General features: G+C 43.7%; 1 protein-coding gene across 1 annotated transcript; it reads right to left on the minus strand.

The window, feature by feature from the left end:
• Nucleotides 1-617: 617 nt before the first annotated feature.
• Nucleotides 618-11,950, minus strand: LOC124595456 (cuticle protein 79-like). The gene is made up of 2 exons (XM_047134203.1): nt 11,891-11,950; nt 618-1,827 (listed from the first exon to the last, which is right to left on the minus strand). The coding sequence occupies exons 1-2, from the start codon at nt 11,900-11,902 to the stop codon at nt 1,267-1,269; spliced, it is 573 nt and encodes a 190-aa protein (XP_046990159.1). The 5' UTR covers nt 11,903-11,950; the 3' UTR covers nt 618-1,266.
• Between the last annotated feature and the right edge of the window lie 404 nt (nt 11,951-12,354).

Raw genomic sequence — 12,354 nt, forward strand, 5'->3', positions numbered from 1 at the left:
TAGAGTTTCCCAGACCGCAGCGCCATCTGTTGTTGAAAATTGTAACTACTGTAATTTCGAAAGTTTGTCTGTCTGAAAATGTACTGTTGTCCCAAGCATATTGCAACAAACGGTGTATTTCTATCGCTGCTCGTTTAGTTTTTATTGCCGTTTCAAATATACCGGTCATTTTGGAAACACCCTGTATGTATTTGACGATGCTGGTGCTGATTCCGCATTTAACATTTGACGATGCCACTATGGCTGCAGTACATTAGGACTTTGTTTTTATGAAACAGGTATGCCTCTTCATATTTAAAGCGCACAAATGTAAATTTTATCAGTACTACTTTTCATTATGGTCTATGTATTGTTCTTAAGCTGTACACAGTTTGCGAGTGTATCTATATTTTTCCCATTTTTGCTGCAGATCTGATGATGCTCATCAAAGACCGAAACCGGTAATCTGTTAAACAAGAAGATTGTGACCATAGACGTAAATTAAAAGAAAAAAACATACTAATAGTGTCGCCACGGGTGAAGAAATGACCCATCCTTGACGTGGGAGAGTACAAAAATCAGGAATCAAAGAGGGTAATGTCTAGTGGGAACTGAAAATGAATATTTAAGACGCAAAATACTGTACAAAAAACATGTTTAATAACATGTATACGACTAATACAAAATGGGAGATCTGTACATATAACTGAAATGAAAACACAACAAATAACAGAGTAAAGTGCACAATAAAGTGAGAATGACGTCGTCCACGGTGCTGACAGCTGACCGACTCCTGTGGACGGCTCTGTCAGCTGGCTCCGTCTGGCGGCGCGTTGTGCGGCGAGGCTTGCCAAGCGCTGGCAGCCCGCGGCAGAAGAGGCGGTACGGCCGGTCGTTCAGGTACGCGGTGGAGGTGGCTACCCGCTGAACTCGAGAGCGAGGGACTCGACGCGAACCAGAGGCGTGGGGTTGGAGGGGCAACTGGTCACCGTCGCTGTCCTAGAAGACCACGAATTTCCTCTGCCGTTGAGAAACTGTTGGTGTCGTCTGACTTGACTTCCTACACTATGTACCTAACTGGTTACATACTTGCGGGATATGGATTGTAAGTGCTGAGGACCGCTGATGTGATATGAATGAGTCCCAGCCATCTTCTCGCTTCAGCATCAGCAATCACCTTCGTGGTCACGGCCATTGGAAGGAGTATGAAGGGATGAAATGGCGACGGATGTAGAAAAAAAAATCGGTCTCTCAGAACTGTCGATCCAGATCGGGACCTCGAGGCGTCTAGTGCCAGCCGTGGCTGTAGTGACTGTAGTGATGGATGTGAATGGGCACCTTCTTCTTGATGATGATGGGGTAGGGCTTTGGGATGGGCACAGGGATGGGCACCTTGACCTTGACTGGGTAGGGCACGTGCTTGACCACAGGGTAGGGGACGTGCTTGACCACGGGGTAGGGGACCGGCCGCTCCACGGGGTACGGCACGTGCTTCTCCACCTTGTACGGCACCGGCACCACCTTCTCTACGGGGACCGGCACCTTGACCTCGCGGGTGATCTCGACGGTCTTGCCGATGTCGTAGCCGCCGGAGCCCAGGGACAGGCCGCCGCCGTAGCCGAGGCCGCCCCCGTAGCCGATGCCCCCGCTGTAGCCGAAGCCGCCTAGGCCGCCGTAGCCCAGTCCGCCGTAGCCGAAGCCCAGCAGGCCGCGCTTCTCGTGGTGCTTCTCGGACTCCTCCGCCTGGGGCTCCTCCACGGCCTGCGCCGCCTCCTCCACCGGCTCCGCCTCTACGGCCTCCGGCTGCTCTTCGCACACGGCCACCGCCACGCACAACAGCAACGCTACCTGCAAAACCACGTGATATCAGTAAATGGTGTCTTCGCACTTTCATTTCACATTCATAGTTTGTCGCATGTGACATCGTACACGTGGGATTCACACCGACGTTTGAGCCATATGAAGTAGGTCTACCGGACCTCGTAATCACCAATTTCAACGAGTCTTAGGAATGTTGTACATCAGTAGTCATCGAACTTTTTTTGTTCAAGTGCCAACACTGATGTTGTAGGATAGCCTCTCGGGCCGCATATACCGGGTGATCAAAAAAAGTCAGTATAAATTTGAAAACTGAATAAATCACGGAATAATGTAGACAGAGAGGTAAAAATTGTCACACACATGCTTGGAATGACATGGGGTTTTATTAGAAGCAAAAATATACAAACATTCAAAAAATGTCCGACAGATGGCGCTTCATCTGATCAGAATAGCAATAATTAGCATAACAAAGTAAGGCAAGGCAAAGCTGATGTTCTATACAGGAGATGCTCAATATGTCCCCCATAATTCCTCAATAATAGCTGTAGTCGAGGAATAATGTTGTGAACAGCACTGTAAAGCATGTCCAGAGTTATGGTGAGGCATTGACGTCGGATGTTGTCTTTCAGCATCCCTAGAGCTGTCGGCCGATCACGATACATTTGCGACTTCAGGTAACCCCAAAGCCAATAATCGCACGGACTGAGGTCTGGGGACCTGAGCAAGTGGCGGCTGAGCACACGATCATCACCAAACGACGAGCGCAAGATATCTTTCACGCGTCTAGCAATATGGGGTGGAGCACCATCCTGCATAAACATCGTACGTTCCAGCAGGCGTTTATCAGCCAGGCTGGGGATGATGCGATTCTGTACCACGATTGTCATGCGCAGTCACTGACGTTTTGCTGTCCTTCGCCATCTGTCGGACATTTTGTGAACTTAGTTTTTTTTTTTTAGGTTCTAATAAAACCCCATGTCATTCCAAGCATGTATGTCAATTTTTACCTCTCTAACTACATTATTCCGTGTTTTATTAAGTTTTCAAATTTATACTGACTTTTTGATCACCCGGTATACCAATCTGATGACAGCCAAGCTGTAGCAAGGACGCGGTAAGTTGGCTTCCGGCCCCCTCCTGCCCCCTCCCCCTACCCCCCCCCCCCCCCCCCCCACCAACCTCTTATACTAACCGTTAGAAGTCGGCAACAAGTGTAGACTGTTCTGTTTCAGAATGCTGCCGCCCTTAGAGACCCCAAAGTCGTGACACTGCAGTTGCGGGCGAAATGTTGTTGTATTGTGCGAACAGAAGATTAAGTGATTAATAACAGTAATTGTGCTTATATTTAAAAGAATTGTGCAGTATGCAACACGATTACATATGTTTACTAAATATTTTGACTGTCTTTTTTCTTCGAATCATAGCGTTTTATTACAACAGCCTTATTTACTTTCATATTCCCTGCTTCAAATATATACCGCATTTGAAGATGTCCGTCTTTATAACTTCCGTTTGAAATTTATACCATAGCAGCTGATCGGTACGAAACACACACGGCCATGACTTGGCAGCAATGGAAGATAATCAGTAGAACATTTCCCCGCGCCCCCTCCTCAGACCCTCTAACCCCTCAGTGGCTACTTATCCCTCTTTTCCTCGGCCAACTTTACTTAGCTCACGACCGAATTTACCAACTCCAGATCAAACTGAAATATTATTGTCTCTGTTACTATTTTATTTATTACTGATTCTGAGCAGGAAAACATTTTCTCTGAAGACGCTTTCAGAGTTAGTTGACTTTTTGAATTTGGTTGTTAGTTACTACATGCATATTATTGTAAAATACGGCAGAGAACCACGGGCCGCACGAATATTTGATTCGGGCCGCATGCAGGCCGCAGTTTGATGACCACTGTAATGTAGTTAGAGCTGCCAGAGTACCTGGCCCGCAGCTTTCCATGCGACAGCTCCTGCGATCCGAGAAGATCGATGTTGAAGTTTTATGCATACTACCTACACTTGTAACGTTTGTCATGTTTCGACCATGAGCAGTGGATAAGGTTTACTGCTGTCACGCTGGCGATAAAGGCTCAAAGTGAGCATGGGTAGCTCTACTTTTTATTCAGTTTCATTGTACAAAATATCATTAAATAGTATGCGTCATGCAAAATTATTCAAAATCGTAATTTTCGCTGTAGTAATTTCTATATCAATCATTACAGAAAACTTCATTCAAATGTGTGTTCCGTTCGTGGTCCGTACTTAAAATGCCAGATAGATAAAAGACATGTAAGCACCTGCACCGTAAAAATTATCTCACCCAGTTGTACTCCACTTTGCCGACGCTGTGATTTTATTTTTACAGGCACGTTTAAACTTTGACGAAAAAAATTCAAAATATTACCGACTTGTTGAAGACTAACAGAGAAATCGTTCGCGGGAAGATTCCATAAAAACACAGTCTTTTACCTCTGCGTCAGTTTGCATCTGCTTTAAGAGTAATGTCCAAATTCACGTGGTTCGCATAGAAGTAGATCGAAAAAAGAACAACATTTTTTTGAGTTTAAATGAAATGTGTTTTCGGATATCGCTTCTGAAAAATCGCTGTGCCAGCAGGGCATTAACTTTCATTCAATGTGCGTGGTGCTCTACGAATTTGTGTTTCGGTTGCTTCTACTACAAATACCATCCGGATTTCTGCTCTAGAACAGGAAGCGGTGCTATAATTAATGAAATTACTACGGACTTCCTAGAAACTACTCAAGAGATTTTTATCTGAATTTGCACAAGCAAACGAAGGGTAGGAAATAGACAAATAGGATATCAAACACACCAGCGTGAGCTCTAGTTTTGTAAAAGTGTTTTAACTGCTTAAAGTAAAAAAAAAACTGAAGTATATTACGAATAGCTGCTGCTAGCTATGTAAGTGAGGTACAAAAATCACAGCATGAATTGATCTACTCTCGCTTGAACCATGTGCTCTCAGTAATAAGAAAGTACTGACTGATTTTTCAATATTATATATTTCATGCTTTAACCAAACTTGAAAAAAGTTTGAAAAGATGGTTAAATGTATTGTGAAATGATTGAGCTAAAAGAAATAAACTAGATTAGAAATGCCTTTAACGCGCCATTGAATGATGCTCGAAATCCAGTACAGCAGCTGAGATGCTCATACGTTCGTGACGTAAGGAGAGCAGTGAGTGAAATTGTAACAGACAAATATCTTTTAATGCTCGTTAAAATTCTAAGAGTGTAAGTTAAACAGCAAACTTTATATTCTCAGTCGACACCACATTCGCTGTACACGATTTCGACCTTCATTCAATGTGCCGTTCTATTTTGAGTTAGGGATACGAGAACCTTTCGGACACTCTTGCATTTCTCCTCTAGACGACAATATGAAGCCAGCAGTTAGAAATTCGGTTAGCTGTTCGTTACTTTATATTACAGTTCATCTTTTATCTGACGAAATAACCGATATGTGTGTGGGCTGCCTCTCCTAAGAGTCGTCAGGCGCATTTTCTCTGTTGTTGTAGCTGGAATCAGTGCAAACAAATGCTGCTCACCACGTCTTTCATGAGACGCCCAGCTTTCCATTTACAAGCCATTTACAGTTACAAATATCTGCCGAAACATCAGAGAAAATGGGCCTGCCGACACATCGGAGAGACATCAGGTATATGCATATATGGCGTTGGTTCGGAGTAACATGCCCGGTAACAACCAGTGCCAGACTTGATTCACGTGTAGCATGCGGGGAAAGCATCAGTGTCTGCCGTTAGCGACGAGTTGGGAAATCGGCAAACACGCTATTCGGGGAACTGCAGGAAGGAAGCAAAGAGTGCAGCGAGGCTGGCGAGCCAACAGAGCGCTTTACAAACAGCCGCGGCTCCACCTGCTGTCAGCCAACCGCTAACCGTGCCGCAGATGCTGTTTGCTAAGTGGTGCGGGCAGGTACGGAAAGTTTTCAATGGCTGCTTTGTTCATCGTGAAGTGCCCGGACTGTCGGAACCGCTTTCGCTCACATGTCTGATACGCAGTCTGCCCTGTCAGAGACTTAGCGTTCCCTCATTCATGGAATTCTGCAAAAGGCACTATGAGCTGTATTCTTTGTTTGATTATTTCAGAAATGGGCAGCAGTCGAAAGCTTGTACCGGCGCTTCTAAAGCTGCTGGTAATTTAAGTGGTGCTCCCACGACGCCATTAAGTGGTGGAAAGTATGAGCTCTGATGTGTAAACTCTTCTTATAAGGGAAAGGCAAATGAAAACGAGACAGATGCGAAAAGGTAAAAGCAGACCGTTTATTATTTGAGAAGCAATTGCCGTAAACTGTTAATATATTGTTCCCACTCCGAGTTAAGCAGTCAACGCCTTTATGTGTGTGTGTGTGTGTGTGTGTGTGTGTTGTTCTTAGCATAAGTTAGCTTAAGTAGTGTGTAAGTCCATTGGGAATTCACACACATCTGAACATTTCACTTCTGTTGAATCCATTTCCATTTCTCCAGCTTTACGAGAAACACAAAAACGACTGACAGCAAAAGCTCGCATCGGTGATATCGGTTTGGAGGTGTTTGAGGAATTTATTGTTGGAAACTGCTATAATCTTCACTATTACCTCGGTTGCCTCAATCTCTTGAATTATAAGAACAGTAGGGATTTTTTAGGTATTGTCGTTTGAATTAAATAGCGAAACCATTGCTGCTAATACTTTCCATCGTAGTTCCTAACATAGTCTTGAGATTCAAGAGAATAAAGAGAGATTTTGAACACATATGTAACCGTACAGTAAAATTACGGAGTCTGAAGTGTCTTGTAATTGACAGATTTGCGTTTCTCTATTAGGGTTTCGGGACAGACCGAGATGGCACACTGGTTAGGCACCATTCGTATTTGGGAGGAAGACGAATCCGTTCCCTGTTTCATGTTACCATGTCTTCCCTCAATCGCGTAAGTTAAAATGGTTCATTTCAAAGGGCACATATCGCAACCTGTTGCCTTATTGTTTCTCCATCTGACCTTCAAATCTGTCTCTAACGAACTCGTTGTCGACCAAACGTTGAACGTTAACCTTCCTTCCTTCCTTCCTTCCTTCCTTCCTTCCTTCAGTGTTTCGGAAGCTTTCGTTTCCTCCATTTCATTACCGGAATCGCACACTACATTGCACGAAGTTTTATGGCTCTTACGGTCCTCTGTTCTTCTTTTTTTCCATGGTTTTCGGCTACCGTCGGTTCCCGTTGCATTTCGATTCCTTTCCGATGATCCGCAATCAGAACAACCATGTGTATCTTCTAAGTACATTCTATATTTCTTCAGATGCCCCGACATTCTAGATTTTTAAGGCAAATAATCTCTGTGCGAAAGCGTACAATGTGGACGACCCATAATGTTACCTAAATTGCTACGTATAAAAACATCTTTGCAACTGTTAGTTTAAGTACATTTGCAATTTTGTTTTCTGTGTACGGAAAATTGAGTATGATCTGTAATATGTGTGAGTTTCTCGCCAAGTGGACCACAAGAAAACAGTACGTATAAGTTCTTCCCAAATTTCGCCACTAACTCTGTTTAAAGACCGACCATTAATTAATAATTGTGACTACTTGTATGCGTTATAGTAAAGATAATGGAACACTGCAGCACCTCACACATCGAAAACGTCACAAATAAAAGGCACAGGATACAGAAAACGCACTTGAAAGTGGGAATAATTCACCGAAATACGTCGTGCAAAATAAAATGAAAATAAAATCGTGACTGGTAGCAGAAAACTTACCGCATAAACAAATCTATTGCTTTTGCAGTCGCAGGTATTCGCCAAACATTTCTAACGTGTGAAATCAAACTAATTTAGATGACACTTGAAACCCGCAGTGACTTTTAACGCTCTTATAGAAATGACGGCACTGCGAGATTCGTCACGGGGTGTTATAAGAAGCATCAGTCGCAATATCCTTAACAAATTCCATTGAGAGATGAGAAAACTGACGCTTTGTAATATATTTAAGATTCTGAGATCCTTCCTTCCGAGAGAAAATACAGCTTTATCTACCACAAGCACGGCGTAGTCCTTTTAGCGTATCATGGGATAGGAAGACGCACTTATGATGACTGTACGAAGAAAAGTGGATCTAGTAAGACGAAAAAAGAAAATACTATTAAACTCTTGCCAAATTAACAGCGTCGGGGAACAATCACTATTAATCTTACACTTGTCACAGTAATCTTACTGAAAGCAAATGGGTTAAAATTCCTCTTAGGGAGAGCCTGGAGATGTGGCATTTAGAACTCTTATAACGCGGAATGGCTCGGTAAAACAATCTTCTGAAACATAAGAAGTACCACGCAATTTTAGGAACTAATTTTTACGTAAGTATTAGCATAAGATTACCTACCAAAGAGAATGGTAGTTCAGAGTGATTGGAAGAGAGTGAGAATTATGGTGGGAGAAGAGGCAGTGCGACTGGCTACTAACAACAAGAAAAGAAAGCATGAGTGGTGGACGGATGAATGTGAGAATGCATTCGAGACCAGGAGGAAAGCGTGGATGAAATGGAAATCCTGTAAAAAGCAAGAAGACTGGGCGAAATTCCAGAATGCGATAAAAACTGCAAGCAAAACGATCAGAGGACTGGATGCTACAACACATGCAATAATAAAGGAAACGTTGAGTGACACTACTGCCGGGATCAGGCATCGCAGTACGATGTCAGACGGCTTCGAAATAAAAACAGGAGTCCGGCAAGGGGATGGGCTGTCACCAATTGTATTTAACCCGGTTTTGGACGAAGTAGTGAGACAGTGGAGACAACTAAATAGTAATATGAAGATCAAAGGTGTGCAAATAGGGTATAAGGTCAAACATAATGCAACAGTGGACTGCAGTCACAGATGACATGGCACTCTAAATAAGACAGAAGAAGAGGCAAAGGCAGAACAAAAAAATCTAGCCGAAACAGCAGAAAAGGTCGGGATGAAAATTGCATATAAGAAGACCAACACATTGAATACTGAGTCTGACTGGAAGACAGATGGCCAAGTGGTTGAGAAAGTCAACAGTTTTCGTTATTTGGGGGAGACGATAACTGGTGGCATGCAGAGCAACAGTAGCGCAGTAGACGGGGCACAGCTTTTGCAGAAGCTTCGGTATGCGGTGAAAACAACATATGGCAAGAAAAATCTATCACGAAATGTTAAATTGGAACATTACACAGCAACTGTAAGAAATGATGCTCTGCATGTATCAGAAACGATCGCACTCGGCAAGAGAGCTTGTATACAGTTGGAGAAGGAGGAATGGAAATTTTGAGAGACACGTGGGTCATCAAAAAACATGAGGATATCTGGATACACAGAATACGACACGAACTGTATGAAAATATTGTAACCATATCGAGCGAGATACGGAGAAGGAGGTTACGAGTTGTTGGGCACATCATAAAGATGGATGAGGAGAGGTTGGCTACAACATGTTATACGGGAAAAAACTGGGTGAAGGAAGTCAGAGATGATTGGAAGGCTGTAGGAATAAAAGAAATGAATTTGCATGCAGTAGTATAGGACAGGGAGAAGCATAAAGGGCTGGTGGATGGTCTCAGGTAGCCGGATACCAAAATCAAAGATGTCTTAACAGATGAAGAAAGAAGCAGAAGAAGCGAGAGAATGAAGAGGTATTTGGAAGAAAGAAGCCGTGCAGAACAAGCTACACGTGATCCTGAAGGGTCCTAACGAAGAAGAAGAAGAATAAGAAGAAGAAGATTACCTGCAGTACTGGTGAAAACTGAAGTGTTTCACGGCAGCATGAAGCACCGCATGGCTCGACATTCGGGTGTTACAGTCATTCGCGTTCCTCTGGCTCATTAGAGCGGAATATTACTTTTATCGAGGCACACAGTGCGTTATTTAAAACTGTGAACTGAAGGTGGCAATTTCAAAGGCTGGTACGGAACACTTGTTTACGTTACGTACAGTTTTTGTGAATTACTTCAGGTTAACATTAGGATGGCTAATAGGTCGCGTTTCATTCATTCTCCTTTAGTTATAGAACTGCTTCGTGAATACATACACCATTTTACAAGGTATATTACAGAAAGCGACTATAATTTTGGGTTCAGTGGTTGTTCTCCAACGGCGAGTGCTGGAACAACGTGTGCATTTAATTTCCGCAAGAACGAAATGTGAACAAAAGATCGTATTAATCTAGTCTAAGAAAAAGTTTTGAAAAGAGAGCACCAAAGTTTTGTGCCCACTTCTGAGCAGATTATCGGCAGAATAGTTGATGGTACACAGCCTATTACAGCAATAGCTAGTATTTCGGCTATGTTTCAAACTTAATTGTGCGACATACCATAAACTGCTTTACCTAGAAAGTTTATGTCGTTAGTAGATACAATATTCAGAATAGGTTCATCCCGCGTCGCGTCTGCATATTGCTGTCTGTGTCTCCCCATATTGGTCATTTGCTCCTCTTGTCTGAATTTTAAAAGTGACGAATTGTTATTCGTATTCCAATTGCTTAATCGCTTCCTGTAGCCGATTCCAATCAATTAAGCACGGCGTTCAGACATCCAGTAATGTTTGAATGTAAATCAGTTTTGTTTTGCTTTCCTAAAAACTGCTGACACTGCCTTCGCAGTGGGGCTGGTAGAGATAACCTCAGATCACGGTATCTGTGGGAGCTTTTAAAACCGCTCGTATAGAAACTGATATTTATAATTTTGTAGTACAATATAGGGGAGCTAGTAGTATAATACAAAGAACTGGGAGGAGCAGTTGAACAGAATTAACAATGTCTTGAAAAGAGCATATAAGATGAACAAAACCAAACGTGGAACAATGGTAATGGAATGTAGTCGGGTTAAATGAGGTAATGCTGAGAGAATTGGAATAGGAAATCAGACACTGTAATTTGTTATTTGTGTGACAAAATATATAATGATGGCTGAAGTAGAGAGGATATAACACGCAGACGGGCTACTGCATGAAAAGCATTTCCGAAAATGAGGTATTTCTTTGCATCTAATATAGTTTTAAGGGATAGGAAATCTTTTTTGAAGATACTTGTTTAGAATGTGGCTTTGTGCGAAAGTGAAGCAAGGACGACAGTCATGTAGGGCGAGAAGAGAACAGAAGCTTTTGAAATGTGAAGTTACAGAAAAATAGTGAAGATTAGATTGGTAGACGGAATAACTAATGAGGAGATATTGAGTTGAATTGGGTAAAAAAGAATGTGGTCCAACTTGGCTGAAAGAGGGAATCGGTTGAGAGAACACATTCTGAGATATCAATGAATACTCAGTTTGGTACTTGAGGGAAGTGTGGGGATAAAAATCGTAGAGGGAAACCTAGGCATGAATACAGTGAGCAGGCTCAGATGGATGTAGTCTGCAGTAGTTATTCAGAGATAAAGACGCTTGCATAGCATATGCTGCCGTGGGATCTGCATCAAATCAGTATTTGGACTGAAGACCACAGCAGCAACAACAGTACAGTACCTAGTGTAAACGCCTGAAAATTAATCTTGGTATGTACGAGAGCCGTGAGGTAAAATAATCCAATGGTTCAACCAGTTTTGCAGGTGACCTTCGCAAAGGCACATTCCAACCACTGTCGCAGGTGACACTGGTTCACCTCGACCTTCGGCGCCTTGATGAAGACCATCTGCGCTAGTTGCTGTACGTGATCCGATGAAGACAACCTGCTAAATTAGCCGAAACGTTAGAGCATTTTCACCCAATAACGTCGTCACACACAGAGAAAAATATTTAAATTGATGCCGGCAGCTTAAACCGGCGGCTCAGATATTCACACTGTATTAATAATCACCATAATTTTGTTGCAAGGCTATGATTTACCGATAATATTCTGAAGTACAGCGTAGACGATGTTCCACCTATCCGACAGATAGTACAGCAAACGAGTAGAGGGAGCTGGTGAGGATACGAAAAGCGCGTAAAGATTCAGTCAGTGTCTTCATACTTCCCCTACGGATGCGCGGCTGTCACATGGTAGGACGGAAGATGTGTACACACCGCAGTGCGAGCTGCGGGGCGTTGAGGCAAAGGGGCGAGAGCTGGTGGCTGCCACTCACCAGGATCCTCATCGCAAGGTACTCGAATGCTGGCTGCTGCGTGTCAGCGGTCTGCGACGGTGGACTCTGGATGCCTCGTGGACCGCTCGACGAGCTTTATATAGCGGCCGGGCTGCTGGAGGGGTGCGGCTTTCGCTGGGCGCCGGTCTGCGCCTGCAGGGGAAAGCAGAGGCACGAAGGCGTGGGGCGCCGCACGAAACGCTTCCGGACGCCGGTCAGTGCAGTAGGGCCGGCTGCGGAACCGGACAGAGCAGAGCTGCCGGAAGGTCGGTCTAGCTGCCCGCCCATCTCAGTCTCACGGAACAGCATTCGCCGGCCACCTTGATTTACACCTGCCAGTAGCACAGGCTGGCGATCCGGAAATACACGGCGGCTTACTGGCAGGTGCATCGTTCTGAGTTCCTTCCGTACTCATCGGATTACGTGTCTCAGTAAATATGGTACACATTAGATTTTTTATTGAG

Source organism: Schistocerca americana, chromosome 2, assembly GCF_021461395.2.
Source record: "Schistocerca americana isolate TAMUIC-IGC-003095 chromosome 2, iqSchAmer2.1, whole genome shotgun sequence".
In the NCBI taxonomy this organism is placed as follows: Eukaryota; Metazoa; Arthropoda; class Insecta; order Orthoptera; family Acrididae; genus Schistocerca; species Schistocerca americana.